Here is a 27,876-nt window from a genome sequence, read left to right as displayed (position 1 = left end):
GGGGCCTCAATATCCATCTATTTAGTTATAAATGTCTCTAGTTTCTTGTTCTTTATGGCTGAGTAGTACTCTGTTTTATAAAACAAACAAAAAAACCACCACATCTTTTTTATCCAGTCTCCAGCTGATGGGCAACTGGGCTGTTTCAAAGTTTTAGCTATTACAAACTTTGCCACTATAAACATAGGTGAACATATATGACTGTGGTATGATACTTTAAATTTTTTTTTGGAAGATACCCAGAAGAGGAATAGCTGGGTCAAATGGGACCTCTAATCCTATTTTTTTGAGTTATCCCCATATTGATTTCCACAGTGGTTGTGCCAGTCTGCACTCCCACCAACAAGACAGGAAATGGGTTTCTTTCTCCCCACAACCCCACCTGGATTTGTTATTGGTTGTTTTCTTGACAGCAGCCACTCTTTCTGGGGTGAAATGCAATCTCAGTGTTGTTTTTATCTGCATCTCTCAAATGACCAGTGACGCTGAACATTTTTTAATGTTTGCTGCTTTTACTGCTTTGTCTGAGAAATGTCTATTCATTTCAGATGCCCACTTCTGAATTGGATCTTTATATTTGGAGGTCTGATTTTTAAAAGTTTTTTAATATATTCTAGATAGTATTCCTCTATCTGAGGAACAGCTGATAAAATATATTTCCCATGTTGTAGGTTGTCTCTTAGCTCTGTTGCCGGTTTTTCTTGCAGTGCAGAAGCTTTTTAAAAGATGAGATCCCAGTTGTTGATTCTTTGTGCTATTCCCTGCGCTACTGAGCTTTTGGTCATGGTCTTTTCCAATGCCAATGTCTTCGAGAGTTCTACCTCACTTATCTTCCAGCAAGTTTAATATTTCTGTTTTAATATTTAGATCTTTAATTTACTTTGATTTTAGTTTAGCACATAGTTTTAATCTTTGGCAGGTTGAAATCCAGTTTTTTCAATACCAATTACTGAAGAGGCTTTCTTCCAGTGAGGCTCCTTGGTCAAAGATAAGGTGACTGAGTATGTCTGGAGTTGTTTCTGTATTTTCTAATCTATTCCACTGAACCTCGGGTCTCTTTCTTTGCCAGTACCATGCTGTTTTATCACAGTAGTTTTATAGTGTAGTTTCAAGGTGGGGATTGTGATATACCCCCTGTCATGTCTCTGTTGCCTGGAATTGCTTTTGCTATTCTAGGTCTCTTCTGGTACCAAATGAATTTTTGGATTGTTTTCTCTAGGTCTGTGAAATATACTGTTGGGATTTCAATTGGAATTGCTTTGAATCTATATAGCAGTTTTGGAAGTATGGCCACTTTCTCTATATTAGTTCTTCCTACCCAGTAAAAAGGGATGAATTTCCATTTTCTTATATCCTCTTTGATCTCTTTTTTCAGAGTGCTGTAGCTATAACTGTAGAGGTCTTTTGCTTCCTTCGTTAAGATTGATTCCTAGATATTTCATTTTTGGGGGGTGATATTAAGAGAGGAATTATTTCCCTAATTTCTCTCTCAGTAAGTATGTTGTGTACAAGGAAGCTATTACATTTTTTTTTTTTTTTTTTTGGTATTGGGGATCGAACTCAGGCCCTTGCACTTGTGAGGCAGGCAGGGGAACCACTGAGCCAAATCCCTGGCCCAAAGGCTATTGATTTTTGAGTGTTGACCTTGTATCCAACTACTCTACTGAATCTGTCAATGAAGTCTAGAAGTCTTTCAGTGGAGTTTTTTGGGTCTTCTATGTAGAATATCATATTGTCAGCAAATGACGACAATTTAATTTCTTCCTTTCCAATCTTTATTCCTTTTATTTCTTTCTCTTATCTAATTGCTGTGACTAATGTTTCCAGAACAATAACGATATTGAAGAGGAGTGGTAATAGTGGACATCCTCGTCTTGTTCCTGATTTTGGCATGAAGGTTTTCAGATTTTGGCCATTTAGTATGATTTCTGGCTGTTACTTTCTCATAGATAGCCTTTATCAGGTTGCGATAAAGATCATCTATTCCAATTTTCTGTAGGGATTTTATACTGAATGGACTTTTGTCAAATGTTTTTTCTGCATTTATTGAGATGATCATATGGTTTTTGACCTTGGCTCTGTTAATATCATTTATTGATTTATGTATACTGAACCATCCTTGCATCCCTGGGATAAATCTGACTCGGTCAGGGTGTATGATCTTCTTGATGACCCACTGTATTCTGTTTCCTAGCATCTTATTGAGGATTTTTGCATCTATATTCATTAGGGAGATTGGCCTGAAGTTCTCTTCTTTGGTTGGGTCATTTCCTGCATTTGGAATCAAAATAACACTTGCTTCTAGGAATTAATTTGGAAGTATTGCTTACCTTTCAATTTCATTGAAGAGTTTAAAGAGTAGTGGCAACAGTTCTTCTCTAAATGTCTTGTAGAATTCAGCAGTGAAGCCATCAGGATCTGTTTTTCTTTGTTGGTAAAGTTTTAATTATGTTTTCAACTTCACTGATTGTAATTGGGTATTTAAAATTTTTATTATCTTCTTTGTTCAACTTTGGTAATTCATATTTATCTAGGAATCTATCCTTTTCTTCTTTGTTTTCCATTTTATTAGAGTACACGTTCTTGAAATAGGTATTGATGATGCCATGGATGTCTGCTGGATCTGTTGTAACCTTCTTCATTCTTAATTGCATGGGTTTCAGCCTTTTCTTTCCTTTTTTTGATAAGGTTGGCTAAGCGTTTATTGATTTTATTTATTTATTTGAAAAACCAGGCCTGAGGATTTAGCTCAGCAGTTCGGTGGTCTGCTTTGCAAGGGCAAGGACCAGAGTTCAATCCCTGGTACCAAAACAAAAACAAAAACAAAAACAAAACAAAAAAAAATAAAAAACCAACTCTTCAATTTACTGATTATTTTTGGTATTGTTCTATTAGTCTTCATTGCATTAGTTTCTGCTCTAATCTTTGTCATTTCCTCCCTTGCAAGAGCTTTGGGTTTGTCTTGCCCTTCTTTTTCTAGGAGCTTGAGGTTCAGCACTAGGTTGTTTGTTAGAGCTCTGTTTTCTTAGTATGGGCACTCACTGCTATGAATTTCCCTTGTAAAACTACTTTCATTGTGTCCCATAGATTCCTATATGTTGTATTGGCATTATCATTTAATTGTAGAAACTGTCTAATTTCTTCTTTAATTTCCTGTGACCCACTGGTTGTTCAGGAGAGCGTTATTCAATTTCCATGTGTTTATGAAGTTCTTGTAGTTTCTTATGCTACTGATCTCCAATTTAGTTGTACTACGGTCTGATATTATACATGGGATAACTTCAATTTCTTTGTATTTACTTAAACATGTTCTATGAGCTAGTATGTGATCTATTTTGGAGAATGACCCATGTGCAGCTGAAAAGAATGTATATTCTGATTTTGTGGGGTGAAACACTGTAGACATCTATTAAGTCCATTTGTTCAAAAGCTTGGTTCAGTTCTAGTATTTTGTTGTTGATTTTTTGTCTTGATGATCTGTCTATTTGAGACAGTGAGGTATTGAGGTCCCCTACTACAACTGTATTAGTGCTTATTTGGTTTCCCATGCCCATTAATATTTGTTTTGTATGAGGCCAGAGATTTAGCTCAGTGGTTCTGCCACCTGCCTCGCAAGCACAAGGACCTGAGTTCTATCTCTGGTACCAAAAATTTTTTTGTTTTTGTATAGTTGAGGACATTAGTATTTGGTGCATATATACTTATGATTGTCATCTCTTCCTCTTGAATTGTTCCCTTTACAAGGATGTAGTGACCTTCTCTGTCTTTCTTAATTAGTTTTGCTTTGAACTAAGATATCTATTCTTAAAGAATGAAAAAAGAAAGAATCACATAACTCAGCCAACTCTAAATCTCTGAATCTAAGTGCCCCAATCCTAATTCTATTTAGGACGTCAAATCACTTTAGCAAAACCCTCTACTTGTCATACTTGGTTTTTACAATGTACAATTATCTTGGTTCCCAATTCAAAAAATTACCTTTATATCTTCTTTTGCTTCCTGGCAAGCCGCATAAGTACCTGCTTTGACAGCCCGACGACCCTAATTGTAGGCAAAAATAAAAATTTGGTAATGAAAATGATAACCACAATCAGTAAGATATATCACACAGATGTAATGAACTGCCAAATATTAATCACACATTGAAAAAAAAATCACCTATTAACTATAAGTTTTAAGATTATAAGACAGTACCTGGAAGATAGACATAAATGTTAAAACTTTTTTTTTTTTTTTAAGACAAGGTATCTATGAACACTATGTAGTTCAGGTTGGCCTTGAACTCACTATGTAGCCAAAGCTGGTCTTGGTGATCTTCCTGACTCAGCTTCCCAAGTGCTGGGATCACAGGCATGCGCTACCATGGCTAGTCATGGTTAGCATTTTTATGAAGCATCTGGACTTTCTGTACCTCCAGAAGAGAATTTATACAATTTAGGATACTAATTTTCCTGCTGAGCAAAAACACTGGTTCTTTAAGTTAATATAGTGTACTTTGTACATAGATAATAACAATTTAGGTTTACCAAACTCTTGCTATGAGTTTTTAATATTTTCATGAATAAATGTAGAACTCAACATGTACTCTATACTTGTGGCCCATTAATGGGTTGGAGATATGGCAGGGCAATGGATTCCTTCAACCCTGGAGTCAGATAAGCAAAGGCTACTTAGGACATCCTGGTAGCTCATTCTTTTAAATACCTGTAAAAATCTACTATTTTCTATGTGTGTCATGTAAAAAGGCCATGGAAGTACTATATTCTTCATTTAACTTTTGCAATAGCCTGGTGAGGAAGTTACCCCTATTTTACAGAAAAGAAAAAAAAGACACAGAGATTTTGGGTAATTTGCATTCAAATTAGAAAGTGGTCAATCCATAGATACAAGGCTAACAGTCCATTTCCAGAGTCTGTACTACAAGCCATACTGTAATCTTTCTTCTTTAGCATGTATGTGTAAGAACGACCCAAATATATCTGAACTGTTAATTACACCAGCAAGGTTACCATTACATAGGAAAAATAATGCACAAAAAGCCAAGCCACAAGAGATTTTTTTATAAGAACAGAAAATATATTCAAGCCCTAATAAAAAATAACAAAGAGATATATATATACACACACATAAAAAGTGTGTGTGTGTGTGTGTATATATATATATATATACACACACATAAAAAGTGTGTGTGTGTGTGTGTATATATATATATATATATATAAATTATATATAATATATTCAAGATTTAATAAGCTTATATCCATAAATACTGACAATCAACCTAACACAGTGAGTCTCACTCAATATAAATGAGGGCAGAGGGACACATTTTACATGCAGTAGAATGGTTGCTAACAAAAACAAGAAACTTAAAATAGTAAGTGCCAGCAAAGGTGTAGAGAAACTAGAACACTTGACGAATGCCAGGGAAAATATACAATGGTACAACAGTGTTATGTCTTGTATTTAGATGTACCCTCAAAGCCTCATGATTTTTCAGAGGTGGCTGAATCTAGAGCGTGTAACTGATTCATGGTGGGGCTAGGCCCTAGAGCACTAGGATTAAGGGTGTGAGTGCTACTAAGTAGTTCAAATAAAAGGGGCAGAAAGACACTGTTAAGGTCCCTTGTTGCTTCTGCTTCTGCCTCTATGAACTATTGCCCCCTTCCATGTGCCTCCCTGCCTTAAAACCGGGCAATTATGGACTGAAACTTCTACAAGCTGTGAGCTACATAAATCCTCTCTCCTTTAACTTTGAGTGTCAGGCATTTTGCCTCAGCCATGAGGAAAAAGTAACTTAACACAAATTGCTATAGAAAACAATAGGGTAGTCCTTCAAACAATGAGACATAGAAGTCTCACATGATTCAGTAATTCCCTTTCTGGGTATATGCACAAAACAAGGGTTCAAAGGACTGTATATGTACAATCTTGTACAACATGTACAACAGCATTATTACAAAAGGTGGAAGCAACTTGCATCTATCAAAGAATGGATGGATAAACAAAATGAGAAACAAATACAAGTGCACGATCCCCGCTACCAAAACAAAAAACAAAATAAGATACAAATATAAAATAATAATCAGCCTAAAAAAGAAGGATGGATCCCTGGTACCAAAAACAAAACAAAACAAAAGAAGGAAATCCTCTCATAACACATATTTCAAGGTCATTATGCTAAGTGATATAAACTAGTCACAAAAGACAAAATAATTCATGATCCAACTTACATGAGATAACCAAAACAATTAAAATGCTAGAATAGCAGGACTGGGAAAAAAAGATGAAAAGGACAGTTGTTCTGTGAATTCAGAATTTCAGCTTTACAAAACAAAAATGTTCTAGAGCTCTGTCGCATACAGTCCACATTGTTTTGTATTCATAAAAAAGCTAACAGAAAATTTTATGTTGTGTGGATTTTATCACCATTAATTTTTAAATGACAAAAAACAGGGGTGGGGTGACCAATAGGTAACAGATGAACTAGAAAGAGGCAGTTTTTCAAACATTTCTTTCCCCGCTCTTCTTCCCATATTCCCAATTCTAATTTATTTGGCTTAGGCTGACAGTTTTTTGAAAAAAAATTTTCTGCAACTGATTCTAATAGATATATTGTACACTGGGCATGGTGGAACACCATGTAATCCCAGCACTTGGGAAGCTGAGGCAGGAGGATTGCCATGGATTCAAGTCCAGCCTGGGCTACATAGGAAATTCAAAGCCTGCCTGAACTAATAGTGAAACCCTGTCTCAAAAAATACCAAATCAAAACAAACAAAAATAGATACAGTGTACACATATATACAACCTATATCTTTCTGGATTTAAAAAACAGGCTATGTATCACACAATCTCATCTCGCCGCGAAGTATATTTTTACCTTATTGTGCTGTACCTCATGTTCTATCATCTTTTTTTTTTTTTTTTGAGACAGGGTCTCACTCTGTAGAGTTCAGGCTGGCATTGAACAATTGGTGATCCTCTAGCCTCAGCCTCCCAAGTGCTGGGATCACAGGCACCACACCCAGGTCTACCATCTCTTTTGAATGAGCCTGTGATCATTTATAAAAAGCTTTTTGTAATGACCATCACCTATCCGATCCTGAGAACTCAAAACAAGTCAAACCAACCAGAATTAAGGTAGCTGTACCCTTGGCCTTTTCCATTTTGAAGAGAGAGGAGAGTAGAAAATAAGAATGAGGGTAATTACTATGTTCTTTGCCTTAAAGAACATGGAGAGAATGCTAGAATGTGACTTGTGGAGGGTTTGCAATGATTTTACATGTATCTAGTCCAAGGGAACTCTATGTAAAGGGCCATTATTGTTTTATTATCATTAGTAATAAAATTCCACAGAGGCTCTAAGTAAATCTTTTAACTATTGTTTCCATCACTTACTATTATTTTATCTTTAAGTATAAACTCTTTTAAAATCCTAGTTTAAAAACTCAACATTTTTGAGTACAGAGGGCTCCCTTTTCCAATCAGTCTGAATGATTAATACATAGAAGAATTCTTTAGTGCCTACTGACTTTAAAAAATACATGAGGGATTTAGCTCAGTTGTGCTGCTGCCTGTCTTATAAGCACAAGGTCCAGAGTTTGATCCCCGATACCAAAATAAAACAAAAAAACATGAATTCAGCCAGGCATGGTGGTCCATGCCTGTATTCCCAAGAGGCCATGGCAAGAAAATTGCAAGTTGAGCCTGTCCTCAGTAATTTAGCATTTTGGTGAGAACCTATCTTAAACTAAAAAAATTAAAAAGGGCTGGAGTTAGGGATAGAGCTCAGTGTGAAGGCTCTGGGTTCAATGTCTAGTACCACACACACACACACACACACACACACACACACACACACACATCTAAAAACCCCCCAAAGGAAAAAAAAAACAAATTTCCTAAACATTACTCAATAATTTTTAAATAATTCTACCAATTAAAAATATAAAAGAACTCTGAAATTCTTTCCAAATCCAAGTGCCTAAAATAAAAATCACTAACACGTTAACATCAATCTGGTTATTCTCCAAGTAAGTACGAGAAAGAGATGAATAATTTTTGGAAAATTACTTATACACAAGTGAGTATTACAAGAAAGTGGGCTAAAGAAGGAAGAAGGGAACAGTAGTGAACCAGTGGAATTTTGATGAACTCTTTTTCAGAACTTTCCTCTATCTCTTTTGTGGGTGTTGTAGCACAGAAGGAATCCAGATCAATCCAATGGACAAGGAAGATAGCTTTATCACATTCTGTCATAAGGATATGTTAAAATTCCTCTTCTTAAAGCTAGAATTCATGTAACCCAGAATGCTCTGACATCTACACCCAGCCACTGAATAAATTCTGACTTCCAAAGGTGTAGTAAAGTTACAACCTCAGCACTGACCATCTTGCCAAATAAGAGCCAACAGAATTTAAGTCATTTACCGGGTGTAGTAGCAAATGCCTTTAATCCTAGACCTCTGGGCAGCCAAGGCAGGAGGATCCCAAGTTTATCCCAGCTTTGGCAACGGAGTGACTTAGTGACACTGTCTCAAAATAAAAAATAAGGAAAAGCCTGGGGATGTAGCTTAGTGCCAAGGCCCTGGGTTTGATCCTTGGTACAAACAAATAAATAAAAATAAATCACTTGAAGTTCAATTTGAAATAAACATGTAAAGAAAGAGGTGGTAGTAGGGCAAAAGATAAAATGGGACAAAGACGTTACACTTGGAGACTTAGATCCTTTCATTCCATTTGAAATCAACAAAGTACAGTCCCATACTTTCCCAAGCTAACTCTCCTCCTGAGAAAGTGGGTTAGCATACCTGTATATGTTTTTTCAGAGTCCTAGGATCACAGTAGCTAACCAGTAAGTTTAGGACTATTTTATCTTCAGGTTTACTGAGACTGTTTCTTGGAATATACAACGTTAACTGCATATAAAAAGTCGCAAAACGTGGACTGGGAAAGAGCATCATACATCTTTAAAATGATCTTGAATGCCTGTTTATTTCATGAAAACAATCCTTTGAAGACAGAGAATAATCTCACTAATCTTTGCATTTCCTCTCAGTGCCTATAGGAATGTTTAGTGAACTGACAGAGATTATCACAAACTGGTATTTATCGAAGAGAAAGTGGAGAGAAGAAAACAGCATGGAGAGTATGAGTTTTATTTTATAAGATAAACAGTTGAAGAAAACAGACATAAATAAATTATAGAGTTCTTAAACTATCTGATAGATTGCCATCTAAAAGCAAAAATTCTTTATTGGTTTGTTCTAAAAGAAATCAGTCTGAGCTAATGTGGTGGCACATCCTGTAATGGGAAACTGAGACAGGAGGATATAAATTCAAGTCCAGTCTGGGCAGTTTAGCAAGCTTCTATCTTGAAATAAAAAATTGGCAATGTGGCTTGATGCATAGGCCCTGTGTTTAATACACACACACACACACACACACACACACACACACACACACGATCACTTTCTTTTATTTTCTCTGACATTTTTCCTCCCTTCCTTCCTCTTACTGGTATTCTTCTCTTGTTCTTTTTTCTTGCCTTCTAAATTGTCACTTGTTTTGTCATCCTTCAGAAATGCCTCACTTATCTCTTCTCGACCTTGAAATGTGTAGATAAAAACACTTTTCAACCATCCCTCCTGAAACTCAATCATACTCATGCTTCCTACTTACTTCCAGTAAATCTGATTTCAGGAAACTATCAACCACAGAGTATGAAAAAAAGCAACAACAAGGGCTGGGGATTTAGCTCAGTGGTGCTGTCTGCCTCACAAATGCAAGGTCCCAAATTTGATCCCCAGTACCAAACAACAACAACAACAACAACAACAACAACAACAACCAACAAAACTTTAGAGAAGAATTAAATTCTAAGTAATCTGGAAACACTGACCTTGAAATAGTAACCATTATCATATATTTACTACCTCCTCTTGAGGATGTCTAATTTAAGAGACCATCCAAAGCTCAGGAGAAAACTCAGTTCATTTTTATATGCTAAACATATCAGTGAGCAACTGATCTCTTTAGCCTTTGAGCAAAGACAGAATTGTTCTTTGTTTTGTTTTGTTTTGAGACAGGGTCTCACTATGTAGTTGAGACTGACCTGGAACTCACTATGTAGCCCAGGCTGGTCTCGAACTCACAGCAATCCTCCTGCCTCAGCCTCCCGAGTGCTGGGATTACAGGTGTGCACCACCACAGCCAGCGAAAATATAATTGTTTTTGTTGTTATTATTTTGGGGCCAGGGATTTAGCTCAATGGTGCCGCCGCCTGCCTCACAAGCACAAGGTCTCGAGTTTGATCCCTGGTACCAAAAACAAAACAAAACAAATTATTATTATTTTGGTGTTTCAAAATAGGCTCTCACTCTGTACTTCAGGCTGGCCTTGAACTCATGTAGCCCAAGCTGGCCTCAAACTTGAGGCAATCCTGCGTTGGCCTTTTGAGTGTTGAGATTATGGGTAGTCCTCCCTCTGGTATCCCATGCCTGGCCAGTTATTTGCATAGCAGAGAAATGGTGGAAAAGATTCATGCTAGTCAAAATATAGTTCCTTGCACTGGGTGTATCAAAAATCACCCAAGAACTTGTTATAAACAAAGACCTGTATGCCCCATATCAAACCTACAAAATCAAAAGTTGTAGCTTTTTTTTTTCTTTTTTGGTACCAGGGATCGAACTCAGGATCTTGCACTTGCAAGGCAGGCGCAGTGCCACTAAGCTAAAATCCCCCGCCCTCTTACTGGTAATAAGCTCTTTACAGGAGTCACATGAAAAAGTCTGAAGGGCACATTCTAACCAGAATTCTTGTGTACTTAGGACAGGCTTACAGGTATGCCAAGATATTGATCCTTTGAGTCCTCAAGGTACAGGGCATGGGTTTATGAAATATACAATAACAATATATATCTGAAAGGGCTGTTCTCAGGTGTAAATGAAATATTACATGCAAAGTCAACTATGTCTATATAACTGCTTAGCAAATGTTGGCTGATATTATTAACTGTTCATACCCGTTTTACTCAGCTCATTTGCCCTTTCTTTAAAGATCTGCAATCTTATAAGACACACATGTGAAACACACAGGAAAGAAATTAACCATCTATTCTACACCTATATTAAACCATTTGTATGAAAAAGAAGTCAGGGGATGGGGATTTGGCTCAGTGGTTCTGCCGCCTGCCTCACAAGCACAAATACCTGAGTTCAATCCCCAGTACCAAAAAAAAAAAAAGAAGAAGTTAAGAAAAATGGAAAGTTTTGAACTGGGAATGTAGCTCAGAAGTAGAATGCTTGCCTACCATGAGCAAAGACCTGCATTCAATTTCCAGCATGGGGCGGGGCAATTTTGAGTTATTAGTATCATGGTATTTTTCTACTACATTATATTCTTCTTAAGGATAGGGAATGGGTTAATACTCTTTTGAGACATGTGTATCACCTAAGGAACTCATTTTTGCTTTGGATGGATGTTAAATAAAAACTATGCCATAGACTATTACTTTAAAAATAACATAGAGCTGGGTGTGGTGGTGCACACCTGTAACCCCAGCACTCAGGTGGCTAAGGCAGGGGAACTGGTACAAATTGAAGGCCAGCTGGGGCTACATGGTAACTTCAAGGTCAGCATTGACTACTACATAGCAAGACCCTAACTCAAAATAAATAAATAAATAAAAATAATACAGATCATGTTGAAATTTCAGAAATGATCAACGTTTCTTAATTCATGCAATGAACTATAAGAACAGAAGAGCAAGCTGCCCTTTTTATCTATTATTTATCAAATATACTCAGTAACTTATCATTTAGAATAAAAGAAGTTATAAATACTTATCTAAAACTATGAAACACACACACACAAAATCAAAGCCCTAACCAATCTACCCCAGATGTGAGGAATAAATGGAGGGCATGGCTGGACTTAACATAATACTACAGAACTTGACAAGGGCTCAGTCAACTCTTGACTGCCAGGAAGCTGATATAAGCAGCAGAATTCAAGTGGCAACCACAAACCTCTTTGTCTATGGCAGTGGTATGCAACTGGGCCTCTGCAAGTTCACAGTCGAGGGCTCTCTGCAGACTGTATATGACGTGGTCATATGAGTGGTGCTCATCATTGAAAAGAACGCAATAGTATCTTTCATTTTTCTCCCTGTTTAAAAAAAAAAGGAATGGATTTAGATACTGCAATAAATAAAGGAACAAATTAAAAGCGACTAAAATAAAATATAATGTCTGTACTAAAGCAACACCATGTAGTTTCTCATATGTAGGAAAGTAACACTGTTAATACTGACATAGAGAATGATTTTAAGTGGTAGACTGACATGGAATTTAAAATTCCAACCAGGGTGAAGTGGCATATGACTATAGTCCTAGCTACTGGAGGGCTAGGCAGTAGGATTTCTTAAGCCCAACTACCTCAAAAAAAAAAAAAAATCCTAACAAATATTATTTTTTCTATGTTTTTCTTTCATTTTAAAAAATTACCTTCAGAAGTCTCATTTCAGTGGCACTAGGTCTGAAGTACCACTTTTAGTTTTTGTTTATCTCCCATTCTGACCAAGTGAGACAGGCCTGAAGCCCTCAGCTTTCAAGGACACAATGATACATAATCAGATTTTATTGGACCAGGGATTTAGCTCAGTGACGCCACACCTGCCTCACAGGTGCAAAGTCCTGAGTTCAATCCCCAGTACACCCCCAAGAGATTTTATTAACGTAAGTTTCTTTCCTATTTTATGGTATTTCTTTTTGTGTTTACCTTCTACTTCAGTGATACTGGTATAGTATATTTATTTTACTCATTTATTGTATTATGACTTATTTGTGGCCATAATGCCAATAAGCGGGAAGAAGCACCAAAACTCAGATCTGTGAATACAAAGACCAATGCTACCTATACACAATGACTTTAAGTAGCTCTTCTGTTTTTGGAAGGCAGGTGGCTCATATTATGTTTACCAACACAAAATTTCTTTCTTTTTTTTTTTTTTCTGAGACAGGGTCTCACTATGTAGTTGAGACTGACCTGGAACTAACTATGTAGTCCAGGCTGGTCTTGAACTGTCAGCAATCCTCCTGTCTCAGCCTCCCAAGTGCTGGGATTACAGGTGAGAGCCACCACGCCTGGCTGTACAAAATTTCTTAAAAGGCTTAAAATACATTATCATCTACTTGAAATTAAAATATGTGTAGATGTATGTGATTCCTCAATACCTTTATTTCTCCAATAAGTTTATGGACCACTATCAGTCAAAACAACACATTTAATGCCTCTGTATATCAAAATCCTTAATTCTCTCTCCTATGCAAAGCAAACAGAAAACCTCAGTAAACTCAAAAAGCTATATTTAGATGTGCTGCCCTTTTGTGACATTCTCAGTATTATAAAGGAAGAAATATTCCCATTTGAAACATATCTTCATATTAGGTCTAGAATTCTATTTTTCATTTGTAAGTTCAGAGCAACCATTACTGTCACTGAAAAATTTGTTATCAGAAATTGCTGAGTTTTAACTAAAATCCCTACAGTGCAATAACCTTAGCAAAATATTATCAAAGCATGAAGAAAAGGGCTATTTCTTCATCCTGACCATGAAATTTTCTTGATAAGGAAATAGAAAATAAAGATCTGGGGTAAAGGAAGACACACTATTCTAAGGTCAGCTTCATGGCTACGTTCTTACAAATTTAAAACAAAACCTTGGGCCATGGATTTAGCTCAGTGGTGCTGCCGCCTGCCTTGTAAGCACAGGTCCTCAGTTCAGTCCCTGGTCCCAAAATCAAAGCAAAACTCCAAAATGTTGACTTTTCCTAGAAATTAAGGGCTTGCCAATAGCTCTTCTTTTGACTTAACTTCTGTTTGAGTGTCTAGCAAAGTAGACAAATATTTTAAAAATACTGCGCTCCCAAGAGATAACTCTATAACTTTTTCATAATAACAAATTAAGTAGTCACAAAATACCTACCTAATACTTACTTTGCAACATAAATAACCATCATTAAATCCTGTCCCATTAGAAAATTCCCCCACCTTATCCGTAGTTCACGAGGCAGTTGTTTTTCCTCTTCCCATATAGTCAGTTCTACAATGTATTTTATCACTGAAGGAAATATTTTCCTGGCTTGAGCAATTACCTCTTCATTCAATGGACAATGCGAATTCTGCAAGAAAGTAGAAAAAAAAATTAGATTACATATAAGTAAATGGATGAAGAAGATACTGTTATTGATTTTAAATACATATATTTTTTGAAGTAAGGTCTTGCTTTGCTTCCCAGGATGGCCTTGAACTCATAATCTTCTTCCTTAGCTTCCCCAACAGCCAGCATTATAGGTACATACTACAATGTCTAGTGAAATAAGCACTTTCATGAGTTTATTACAACATTCTTTAGGAATAGGGATGAATTCAGGTTGAGCTCAAGAGTTGCACTGTAACAACACTGGCCCTGCATCAACATTGTTTAGTTTAATCTACTGTAGCCAAGTTTGAAAGAAAGGAAGGATGCAACCTGCCTTAGAAGCGTAAGGTCCTGAGTTCCATCCCCGGTACCAAAAAAGAAAGAAATGAAAGAAAAGAAAAAGGGAAAGGGAAGGGGAAGGGGAAGGGGAAGGGAAGGGAAGGGAAGGGGGAAGAACCATGGAGGGAAAAAGTTAAAAATGGACGAAGGTAATATATAGCATTTTATTAAAACAGAACCTACAGGGGCCAGGTATTTAGCTCACTGGTTCCACTGCCTGCCTCGCAAGCAGAGTTCTAAGTTCAATCTCCAGTGACCTCCCCCCAAAAAAGCACCTACAGTATTCTATGTTTTTTAGTCATATATACCAACATCAACAGTTGTTTCTTAGCAATATCTAACTATGCTTCACTTTTAGTCCAAAGTCAGACAAAGCCTCTTCATCTTTTCTCTCACCTTCCATTTATATTCCATTCCTTACTCGGCTTTCTTTATGATCCCCCCGCTCCCGTATGGGGGATCAAACTCAGGACCTTGTGCCTGCCAGGCAGGTGTGGCTTCTGTCTCTTGAATAATTTACTCTTGTATCTTTTTTTTTTTTTCTTTTCTTTTCTATCTTTCCCCCTTCCTCATTATATACACACTATTAGGATTAACTTGAGTACTATTAAGGTTTAGTTTTTTTGCAGTCTACTGTATTTTAATGCTCTCCCTCCTATTTTCTGGGATAGTGAAATAGAAAATAGCTGCCAACTCAGATTGCTATTATAATTCTTCAAGTCTGTCCTTCAAAGCTGAATGAAGACCTTACATGAAATATAAAGCCTAGAAATAAATGACGTAGTAAGCCAGCCCTTCAGAAAATAGGGGGAATCCTAAACACAGATTAAGAAGACAGCAGGACCAAAGATTTAGCTCAGTGACACCACACATGCCTCACAAGCACAAGGTTTGAGTTCAATCCTTGGTACAAAAAAAAAAAAAAAAAAGACAGCAACAAACAAACATTAGACCAAGAGAAAGAATAAATATCACCGAGAAAATAGATAAATAAATGAAAAACAAATGAATCAAATATGGGAACAACAAAATGATAAGAATTAGTATAAACCTTTCAATAATAACACAATATAAATTCTCAAATTAAAAGACAAAGACAAATTCAATAAAAAACAGATCTAGCTATATGTTGCCTTCAAGAAACATCTCATCTGCAAAGACATACAAAAACTGAACACTTTCAGTTTGATAATAGAAAATAATATTGCAAATAGCTAGAGCCCATAAGCAAACAGGACTAGTTATACTTACATCCAGCAAAAAGTAGACTTGAAGTCAAAATTGGTCAGAAGAGACAAAGAAAATTACTACATACTGCTAAAAGGAACAATTTACCAAGAAAAGAGAATAGTGGCATATATGTATACACCAAATGTCAACATACTCAATTTCATAAAACAAATACTACTGGACATAAAAGAACAAACAGACCCTAATAAAATCGTAGTGGAGGACTTTATCACCCTACTTTAACAACTAGGTCAGCCAGACCAAAAAAACAACAAGGAAACATCAGAATGAACCTATGCCAAAAAGCAACTGGATTTAACAGGCTCTATTTTGAGACAGTCTTGCTTTATAGTACTGGCTGGCCTTGAGCTCACTATGTAGCCCAGGTTGGCCTCAAACTCATGGCAATTCTCCTGCTTCAGCCTCTGAGTGCTGGGATTATAGGTGCACACCACCACACCTGGCTTAACAGACTCTTGAACAATCAGTGGGCCACCAAAGAAATCTGAGGAGAAATTTAAAAATTCTTAGAATGAGAATGAAAACACAACATACCAGAATCTGTGGGACACAATGAAAGTAGTTAAGAGGAAAGTTATGGTTATAAGTGCCCACAGTAGAAAAACACAGTAATCCCAAACAAATAATTGAATTATGCATCTCAAGTTCTTAGAAAAGCAAGAACAAACCAATTCTAAAATCAAACCAATTCTAAACCCAGTAGAAATATAAAGATCAAGCCAAAAAAAAAAAAAAGGTTCAATGAACCAGACTGGATCATTGAGAAGATAAACAAGATTGATAAACTCTTTGTCAAACTTACCAAATGAGAGAGAAGGCCTAAATTAACAAAATTAGAAAGATGAAGAGGGGAGACTGTGGACTCCCAAACAGAGATCGCTCCCCAGTTCCCTCCTAATGAGGTTCCAGACCCTCAAGTACAGCGACCACAGCATTCCCAGTGCTGCCACAGCAGCATAGCTTCAGAGGAGGGGATCCCCATGCATGATCCTGAGGACCAAGAGGGTGGACAATGGCCTGGCATCAGACAGCTGGCTAGAGATGTAGCTCTGATGCCAGCCCACATTCCTGGACAGCAAACCTCACAGTGCTGTGAAGCGAATAGACTGGGGCACATCTGCCTGCATCGTTTTGAGAATGTGACACTGGGACCACTTCTTTGCTTAAACTTGTTACATCAAAGAGGAAGCAGAAGATCCTGGAGGCTCTATCTTGAACTGGCACCAACAGAGAGAAAACGAGAGGACAACAGGCCTGAACACCAGGAAGAGGTAGAGGGGTCACCTTCCAGGTGTCTCCAAAATTACCAAGTGGTGTGTAGGGAAAGAAGGGCAGAGGTCCATAATCTTCATTTTCCATTACCTAGAGTGAAAATTCCACCTGTCCTTCAGCAACACTGAATGGCACCTAGCTGGCCTGTGTCCGACAGTGACAGTACCAAGTTGGCATGGAGGCTTCTGAGCCCCATGCTAATTTATACTTGCAAACACCACTGAGGAGATTCTGGGCTGGCCTCTACCGGCTTTCTTGACTTGTGGTCCCTTCCTTCCAACACTCTTCTCTTCCACACCACACCTCTTGCAGCTCACCCCAATCTCCTGCTATTTGATGAGGCTCACTGAGATGACACTGGGCCCACCAGTATCATCTCTCTACTCCGAGACCCTTAGTGTGATCACACTTGCAGGCTTTCTTTTTATTCTGCAAGGTAGAATAACAGAGCAAGGCTTATATGTTTATAATCGTAGCATGTTGATAGACTGTTGATAGATTGACCCTTTATCATAAGATGCCCTTGTTTGTCTCTAGTAGCAATTTTACATAAACTCAGTGTCTATTTTCTTCTGATACTAGTCTGTCCATTCTAGCTTTCTCTTGGTTTTTGTTTATATGGTATATCATTTTACATCTTTTTACATTCAATTTGCACCTTTAATTCTAAAGTGCATCTCATAGGCACCATATATTTGAATCATGTAAAAAAAATACATTCTGCCAACCTGTGCTTTGCTGCTGAGTTTTTACATATTACAAAGAATGGGGACATCTTTGGTGGGGGTATAATTCAACTTACCATAAGAGTTGAAAGGAAATTAAGCTACTTAAGAAGCAAGCAATAGGAGAGCAAAATAACCCCTTGTGAAGAGGAAGGGACTATGTAATAAAGACAAGGAGAAAAAAGTAAAATAGAGAATAGATGAAAAATGTACCAAACCTTTAGCAAAGAACACTGAACTTCTCCATGTAAGAGAAAGGGAAAGAATGCTTCCAAATCCATCCTATGAAGCCAGCATTACCATTATCTTAAAACCAGACAAGGATCAACAAAACTAGCAAGCTACAGATCAATATCCATGATGAACACGGACACCAAAAAAAACCTCAGAATTCAACAACTCATTCAAGATCATAGACCATAACCAAACTGATTTCATTTCTTTATACCAGGGATGGTTCAACATATGGAAATCAATAAATGTAATATACCAAATGAATAAAAACAAGGATAAAAATCATGATATTGTCAATATATGCAGAAAAGGGCACTGACAAAATACAACATCCCTTCATCTTAAAAACTCTGATGAAAATAGATTCGGAAGGATCTTACCTCAAATGGGTAAAAGCTACTTACTTAGGAGCCAAGTGTGGTGTTAGATGCGCCTAATTCTACCTCCTAGCACTCTGGGAGGCTGAGGCAAAGGATTACTGGTTTGATCCCAATTATGGCACCATAGTGACTAAGTGAAACCCTGTCTCAAAAAAAAAAAAAGCCACATATGACAAGCCCACAGCCAATATCACACTGAAATGAGAAAAACTGAAAGCATTTTCAATAAAATGAGTAATGAGACAAGTATGTCTACTCTATCTTCCCTATTCAAGAATACTCAAAACTTTTACCAGAGCATGCAGGCAAGAGAAAGAAAAAAAAGGGCATACAAATATGAAAGAAAGAAGCCAAATTATCCTTATTTGCAGAGGATATGACTCTTTCCATAGAAAACCCATAAAATTCTACAAGAACACTTCCAGATCTGATTAAAAACAAAAAAACAGCAAAGAGCCAGGACAAAAAACAAAACAAAAAAATCAATAGTGTTCCGATATATTAATAATGAACCCAATGAGAAAGAAATCAGGAAAACAATTCCATTCTCAATAGCTTTGAAAACAAATGTCTAGCTTCCAGGAAGACGGTGGATCAGTGAGCAGTGGCAAACCAGCTTCTCTGAGACCGAAAAACCAGTTGCTGGCATACAGCAACATGGGGAACAGAAGAAAGAGGGAAGTGGAGCTAAGAGATCCAGGAAAGTTCTGAGGGGAGAATTAGAGTCCACAAGGACAGCAAGCTGACAGACCTCAAGGCAGAGGAGGGAGGTAGCAAACTGGTTTGCTCATGAAAGAGGAGGCTGGAGCCTAGAGGTGTGATGACATTGGAGGACCCTGGAGGACTCCACAAAGAATGCAACTGAGAGGAAGAAAATACAAAGAATCAATGAATCAAAGAGTTGGTTCTTTGAGAGATTAAATAAGATACACCTTCAGCCAACTTTATCAAAAAAAAAGGAAAGAAAATACTCAAATCCTCATAATTAGAATGAAATCATAATGGATCCTGCAGAAATCCAAAGATCATCAGTACCTATTTTGAGAACTTGTACCCTAATAAGGTGGAAAATCAGAAGAAATGGACAGAATCCTAGATACATAAGAACTACTAAAGCCGAATCAAGAAAATTTGAAATTATACATAAAGCCAATATCAGTTAATGAAATTAAAGAAGTAATTAAAAACCTACCAACAAAGAGAATCCCAAGTTCTGATGGATTAACTGCTGAATTCTACAAGAAATTTAGAGATCTAATGCCACCACACCTCAAACTAAAATAAAATTGAAAGGGAAGGAATATTCCCAAAATCATTACTGGAAGCAAGCATTACACTGATACCAAAACCAGAGAAGAACCAACCAAAAAAGAGAACTACAGGCCAATCTCCTTAATGAATACAGACACAAAAATCCTCAGTAAGATACTGGCAAACAAAATGCAGTAAATCATCAAAAAGATTATATACCATGAACAAGTAGGATTCATCCCAAGGATGCTGAGATGATTCAACACATGCAAATCAATAAATGTAATGCACCATATTAACAGAGCCAAGGACAAAAACCATGTGATCCTCTCAATAGATGTAAAAAAGCATTTGACAAGGTCCAACACTCATTCATGATTAAAACCCTACAGAAAATTGGAATAGGTAGTCTTTATATCAACCTGATAAAAGCCATCTATGACAAACGAATAGCTAACCTCATACTAAATGGTCAAAACCTAAAGGCTAAAATCAGGAACAAGACAAGGATGTCCACTGTCACATTTGTTCAATATACTTCTAGAAACATTAGTCAAAGCAATTAGACAAGAAAAAAATAAAAGGAATAAGGATAGGAAATGAAGAAGTTTAATAAGTATTTGAGGACGACATGATACTTTTACATGATACTCTACATAGAACACCCCAAAAGCTCCACCAAAAGACCTCTAGACTTAATAACTAAATTCAGTAGCATAGATGGATACAAAGTCAACACTCAAAAATCAATAGCATTCCTGGGAACAACACCTTCCACAACAGCATCCAAAAAAAGTAAAATACCCAGGAATCAATCTACCCAAGGAAGTAAAAGATCTCTACATGGAAAACTACAGTATTCTGAAAAAGGAGATTGAAGAAGATATCAGAAAATAGGTATTTCTTGTTCTTGGGTAGGAAGAACCAATATAGTGAAAATGGCCATACCTCCAAAACCGCTATATAGATTCAATGCAATCCCTATTGAAATCCCAATAATATATTTCACAGAACTAGAGAAAACAATACAAAAATTCATTTGGAACCAGAAGAGACCTAGACTAGCAAAAGCAAGCATAGACAAGAAAGGCAAGGCAAGGGGCATCACAATCTTGATTTGAAATTATACTACAAAGTGGCTGTGATAAAAACAGTATGGTACTGGCAAAAAACAAAACAAAACAAAACAAAACAAAAACCCAGACCCAAGGATCAATGGAACACTTATGAAATTGCATAAACAACTCCAAACATATCTAGACACCTTATCTTTGACAAAGGAACCAAACACCTTCACTGGAGGACAAACCCCGATCACACAGGAAATATTACAAGGAATCAACAACTAGGATTTTATTCTACTAAAAGCGTTTGCATAGCAAACAAACAAAAAAAACATCAACAGAGTGAAGAGACAGCCCACAGAGTGGAAAAATTATGTTTGCCAGGTGTTCCTCAAAGAACTACTACCTAGAATATATAAAGAACTAAAAAAAATCAAATCCCCCAAATTTAAAGACACAGTCCAAAAATGGGCATCTAAAATGAATAGACACTTCTCAGAAGGAAAAGTAGAAACAGGAAATAAATATATGAAATATTTAACCCCTTTAGCCATTGGTGAGATGCAAATTAAAACAATGCTGAGAGCTTGGGATTTAGCTTGGGTGCCAGCTGCCTGCCTCACAAGTGCAAGGTCCCAAGTTCAATCCCTGGTACCAAAAAAACCCCAAAAACCTGAGATTCCATCTCACTCCAGAAAGAATGGCTGTTATAAAAAATCAACCAACAGTAAATGCTGGAGGGGCTATTGGGAAAAAGGAACCTTTCTCCACTGTTGGTGGGAATATAGACTAGTTCAATCATTGTGGAAATCATTGTGGAGATTCCTCAAAACTCTAAAACTACAGCTTCCATTTGACCCAGCTATTCCCCTTCTGGGTATCTCCTCCAAAGAATTAAAAGCATCATACCATAGTAATATATGTATACTCGTGTTTATAGCAGTACAGTTTGTAATAGTTAAATCTTGGAAACAGCCATCTGATGAATGGATAAAGATGATGTGGGTTTTTTGTTTATTTGTTTTTTTCCATTAAGTTTATTGGTACATTTATAGTATACAATACAGTTACATTCATCATTAGGATCTTGTACCTGTACATGATGAATCTTGGTTTTTATTTTTTTCCCATTCCCCTGCCCTCCCTTCAACCCCTCCACCCTCCCCTATTTACAAAGACTTTGTTTCCATGTTTTTCCATTTTTCATACTTTTCTTTTCCCTTCTTTCCTTTCCCCCACCCCTCCTACTCCCCCTACTTCTTCAGATCTTTTCTTCCTATTTCACAATATCAATTATACATTTTGGTCCTTATTTACACTTTTAGTTTTTTACACCAGAGAAACTATTTGGTACTTACACATGTGTAACCTATTTATTTCCCTTAAGAGTATGGCCTCAATGTGCATCCACTTAGCTATAAATGTCTCTCATTTTATGGCTGAGTCATACTCCATTTAAAAAGAAACCAAGATGTTGGTTTTTAATACAATGGAGTACTACTCTGCCACAAATAAGGATAAATTTGAGACATTTTTAGCTAAATCTCTGACCAATACTATACTCTTACATGAATAAATAGGACACATGTTTAAATTCTGCATTGTTTCTCTGGTATAAGAAACCAAGAGGATAAATAAGTAGCAAGATGTATAATAGATACTGGGAAATAGGAAGAAAATGTTCAATTGGGAAGAGAACAAAGGAGGGGGAGGGAGCAAGGAAGGAAGGGATAAGAAAAGAGACTAAAAGGAAAAAAATGGAAGCAAAGCTTTTGTAAATAAGGGAAAGAAGGGTTGAAGGGAGGGGAGGGAATTGGAGAAAAAAGAAGGCTCTAGATATATTATGTACAGGTATAAATTCCCTATGATATTATCATTATGTATATATCAAATGTACCAATACAATTAATTAAAAAACAAAACAAAAAAAACCTCCAAATCCTAGAAATCAACATTGCTAAGGAGACGAAAGGCCTCTATAATGAAAATTATGGATCTCTGAAGAAAGAAATTGAAAAGGGCACTAGAAATTGGAAGACCTTCATTGTTCCTGTATTAGAAGACTTTTTTTTTTCCCCTGGGTTTAATAAGAAAATACTACTTTTTTCCCTAGGACTTTCTAGAGGACAGGTTATACTCACGAGCATGATATGAACAGGAGACATATCACCTTTGCCTAGCCCTTTTGTCTGAGAGGATTGATTTCAAGGAAGGAATTTCAAACAACCAAATACCCAGGGGTTTAAAGGCAATTAATTTTCTGACAAACAACGGGAGTGGGGAAGCATGATAAAGAGGAGACAGATATTATCATCAAGGTGGAGCAGTCAGCTCAGTTGGATACAGAGGGTGGCAGGCCAGGGCGCCGGGTCTGGATGATTTTTGGCTTTGGGGAAGTCTTTGGCTAATACAATACAGTATTGTGAAAGTCTTTGGCTAATATAGTACTGTGAAAATGGTATTACCAAAAACAATATATACATTTAATACACTCCCTATAATAACATTCTTTACAGAACCAGAAAAAAATCCTAAAATTCACAGAGAATCAGAAAAGATCCAGATTAGTCAAAGCAACCTTCAGCAAAAAGAACAATGCTGGAAGCATTATTACACTAGATTTCAAGTTACACTACAAAGTGACAGCAACAAAAACAACATGGCGCAGGTACAAAAGACATGTAGGCTGATGGAACTGAACAAACAATACACACAGAAACAACCCTATGCACATACCTGAGTTTTGACAATGCAAGCCAGAGAAAAACAGCTTCTTTAACAAATGGTGCTGGGGAAACTGGGTATCTACTTGCAGAAGACTGACACTAGATCCCTATCTCTCACCCTCTACCAAGATAAAATCAAATGGATCAAAAACCTAGACATTAAAAACTTTGAAAACTGCTGGAAGTTAACACAGGGGAAATAGTTGGAGCTATAGGCACAGGAAAAGACATCCTGAATGGAATTCCAATAACACAGGAAATAATATGAAGAATGAAGAATGTGATTACAACAAATTGAAAAGCTTCTGCACAGCAAAGTAAAAAAATCAACAGAATGAAGAGTCAACTTACAATATGGGGGAAAATTTTTGCTAGCTATTCTTCTGATAGAGGATTAGTATCTAAAACATAAAGAGGGCCAGGGATGTAGCTCAGCAGCACTATGCCTACCTGGCAATCTCAAGGTCCTGAGTTTGATTCCCAGTACTGGGAGGAAAACAACAACAACAACAATAAAGTAAAACATATAAAGAACTTTAAAAAGATCCTTCCCAAATAAATGGCCCAATCAAAAAATAGTCAAATGACGGTCCTCAAAAGTGTAAATGGCTGTAAGTATAAGAATAATGTTCAGGGCCAGGGATTTAGCTCAGTGGTTCTGCCACCTGCCATGTAAGCAAAAGGTCCTGAGTTCAATCCCTAGTATCAAAAAACAAAAAAGCAAAAACAACAACAAAGGATAATGTTCAACATGTTAAGCCACTAGGGAAATGGAAATAAAAAATATGAAATTGTGTCTTATCCCTGTCAGAATGACTATCATCAAGAATACAAAAAACAATGAATGCTAAGCAAGGATGTAGTGAAAAGGAAACCCTACTATACTGTAGCATAATCGGCACAGAAGTGATTATGAAGATTTCTCAAAAATCTGAAAAAAAGAAATACCATTTGATGCAGTTATACCTGTCTTGGTATATTCTTGAAAGACTAAAGACACATAATATAGTGATGCACGCATACCTATGTTTCTACAGAGTGCAGTTCACTCTGGAAACAGCCCAGATGTCCATCACAGGTAAATGGGAAAAGCAAATGTGGTATATATACATAATGGAATCTTATTCAGCTATAAAGAAGAATAAAAATCATATCACTTATAGGAAAATAGATGGAATTCAATACTATCATGCTAAGTAAAATAAACCAGACTAAGAAATTTAAGCATCACATGTTTTCTCTTAATGAGAAACCAAATAAAGAAATAAAAGTAAAGGAAACTAGAAGGTAGATTTAGGAGAGGGCAAAGGGATCTACAGGAGGGAGAAGTAAAGGGAGAGAAAGATGGCCAAGATATGTTAAATCTAAATCTTCAAAAGGAACCTCACCATTCTGTATTACTAACAGCACTAATAAAAAATTAAAATAAAAGTATAATGTTATCATAATGTCTGTTTAAGTGCATGTGAAACACTGCTGGAAATATCATGAGGCATGAAGTATTAATACATTTTTTAAATTACATAGGATAGCCTTTACGATATACATTTTACAGAATGTTCTACAGTTGAAGACAGAGTCAAGTTAAGATTCTGAAATAAAAACATTTTGCTTAAAAATAATTTAAAAAAAAGACAATTTGGGCATACTGGAGTATGCCTCAGGAGGCTGAGGCAGGATCACCTTGAGTTCAAGATTAGCCTGGGGTATACAGCATGCTTGAACTACATAGCAAGACCCCATCTCAAAAAACCATAGATAGATAGATATACACACACAGACAGATAGATAGATAGGCAAGTGGGCTGAGGGTGTAGCTCAGAGAAAGAGCATTTGCCTAACACTCTGGGAGGACAATGCAGAAAGATCACAAGTTGGCGTCCAGTCTGTGAAACTTAGGGAAATTCCATCTCACAATAAAGGCTGAGGGGAGGCCAGGAACCTAGCCAGTCACAAAAGAACAAATACTGTATGATCCTGCTCATACTAAGTATCTAAAGTAATCCCAATCACAGAAACAGAGAGTAGAAAGTTGACTGCCAAGGGCTGGAAGGAGGGAGAATTAGTGTCTAGTGGGAACAGAGTTTTGGTATTTCAAGATGAAAATTCCTGTACTCAGGAGACTGAAGCAGGGTAACTGTGAGTTCAAGGCCTGAAATGCATAGCAAGACACTGTCTCAAAAAAAAAAAAAAAAAAAGAATAAAGTCCTTGAGTTCTTGAGATCTATTGCACAACAGTATGAATATAATTAATACTAGTGAACTGTATTCCTAAGAATGGTTAGGATGGTAATTTTAATGTTGTGCTTTTACAATTAAAAAAAATAGGTAAGAAGGGCCAGGGACTTAGCTCAGTAGTTCTGCTGCCTGCTTTGCAAGCACAAGGACCTGAGTTCAATCCTTGGTAGCAAAAAAAACCAAAAAACAACAACAAAAAAAAAACAAATAACAACAACGAAAAAATAGGTAAGAAATCCATTCCAGGCCAAAGAGCCTATAGATTACAGAAGCAAGATTAAAACCTGGGTCTTTTGACTCCCACAAATAACTATGTTCTTTTCATTACATAAGAATAACAGAACACTGTTCAAATCAATCAGTTATAAAATGCATTATTTGAATGCTCTATCTGTACCATAATGAGATACCACCACTTGGGTGGTTATAATAAAAAAGGCAGAAAATAACCAGTGCTAGCCAGGATGTGAAGAGACTGAAATCCTCACATCTTCCTGGCAGAAATATAAAATACTGCAGCCACTTTGGAAAACATCTGGCAGCCGTTCAAAATGTTAAGCATAGTTACCATGCTACACAACAACTCCACTTCTAGGCATACATTCAAGATAAATAAAAATATCTGTGCACATAAAAATTCATATATTCAATGCCTGCCTGACAAGCACAAGGTCCTGAGTTCAATTCCCAGTACCAGGAAAAAAAAATTCATATATAAATGTTTATAGTAGCTAAAAAGTAGAAACAACCCAAATTCCTAACAAGTAATGAATGGGCAAATAAACTGAAGTATGCATCTATAGAATATAGCCATAAAGAAGGAACAAAGTACATGCCACAACATGGGAAAATCTTGAAAATATTATGCTATGTATGGAAAAGAAACTAACTGTAAAATAATATATACTCATAAGCTCCCATTTTTATAAATATGCAGCATAGGCAAGTCTATAAAATCAGAAAGTAAATTAGTGTTTATATAAGGATAGAGACTTAGAGGAGAATGGAGAGTGAATTCTAAAATGGGCGCAGCAAATAAATAAACAAACAAACAAATAAATAAACCAAAACAAAACGGCATGGTACAGGCCAAAAAAATAAAAAAAATAAAAAATAAAAAATAAATGGGTGCAGCATTTCTTTTCAAGGCAACAAAATTTTCTAACTCAATTATGATGACAATTGGAAAATGCAGCAAATAGATGGGTATGGTAACACATGCCTGTAATCCCAGCACTTGGGAGGCTGAGGTAGGAGGATCACCAAGAATTTGAGGTTAGCTACATTGACAGTTCAAGGCCAGCCTGAACTACACAGCAAGACCTTTTCTTAAAAAAAAAGTAAATATACTAAAACTATCACCAAATTATATGCTTTAAATGGGTGATCTCTCTAAATTAAGTGTAAATTACATTTCAATAAGGTGTTTTAAAAAAGGAACTAAGAGGCTGGGGATTTAGATTTAGCTCAGTGGTGCCACCACTTGCCTTGCAAGCACAAGGTCCCAAGTTAGATCCCCATTACCAAAAAAAAAAAAAAAAAAAAAAGTGGTGGTGGGGGACTAAGAGAAAAAAATACAGTAGCTCTTTAAAAAAAATTCAATATATGAAAAAAGACAAAATAAAGCAAAATGTTTAGTAAAAGCATTTTTTTGGTACTGGGATCAAACTCAGGACCTGGTGCTTGCAAGGTAGGCACAGTGCCTCTGAGCTACATCTCTCGCCCAGTATAAGGTTTTAATATTAAATTTTAATTTAACTTCTTTACACAATGAAGTAACGAACCATATTTTATTCTGTAGCCCTGAAACTACTAACATATTCATTTACCCTTTAGCATTGTCTTTCCTCACTTCCCCATGCTTAATAATTTGTTTTACCCTCCCTCAACACATCATCTCCCTGGAGAGTTGTGAGAGGGAGACAGAGAGAGGAGAGAAAGAGAAGGAGGGAGGGAGAGGGGGAGGGGAGGGGGAGGGAGAGAAAGCTATTTAAGATCAATATTGGTCTAGCACATTCCTGTTTCTCATATTTTTTGTCAATGTTTAATTTCAATTATTCAAGAATAATTTGAGGAAGAGTTAAAATCTATGTATTACTTCCGTATTGTATCAGAGAATTTCTTTAGGAAAGCAGGTAAGACTGTACAAAATTTTTAAGACAAGTACTTACACCTTAGGTTAATTACAGG

General features: G+C 36.6%; 1 protein-coding gene across 3 annotated transcripts in view; it reads right to left on the bottom strand.

Moving 5' to 3' along the window:
• Ubr1 (ubiquitin protein ligase E3 component n-recognin 1) overlaps window positions 1-27,876 on the bottom strand; it is a 186,562-nt gene that overhangs the window by 106,337 nt on the left and 52,349 nt on the right. For all 3 annotated transcript variants that reach the window (XM_010624811.3, XM_010624806.3, XM_010624808.3), the window contains 3 exons: window positions 14,056-14,186; window positions 12,033-12,171; window positions 3,979-4,041 (listed from right to left, as the gene is read on the bottom strand). In XM_010624811.3, coding sequence (XP_010623113.1) covers window positions 3,979-4,041; window positions 12,033-12,171; window positions 14,056-14,186 — 333 coding nt within the window. The remainder of the gene's footprint in view (window positions 1-3,978; window positions 4,042-12,032; window positions 12,172-14,055; window positions 14,187-27,876) is intronic.

The sequence above is a fragment of the Fukomys damarensis genome, unplaced genomic scaffold, assembly GCF_012274545.1.
Source record: "Fukomys damarensis isolate Sample0158 unplaced genomic scaffold, DMR_v1.0_HiC HiC_scaffold_17, whole genome shotgun sequence".
NCBI classification, from domain to species: Eukaryota; Metazoa; Chordata; class Mammalia; order Rodentia; family Bathyergidae; genus Fukomys; species Fukomys damarensis.
Note: the sequence above shows the minus strand (reverse complement) of the source record. Positions and strands in the feature narration are given on the sequence as shown.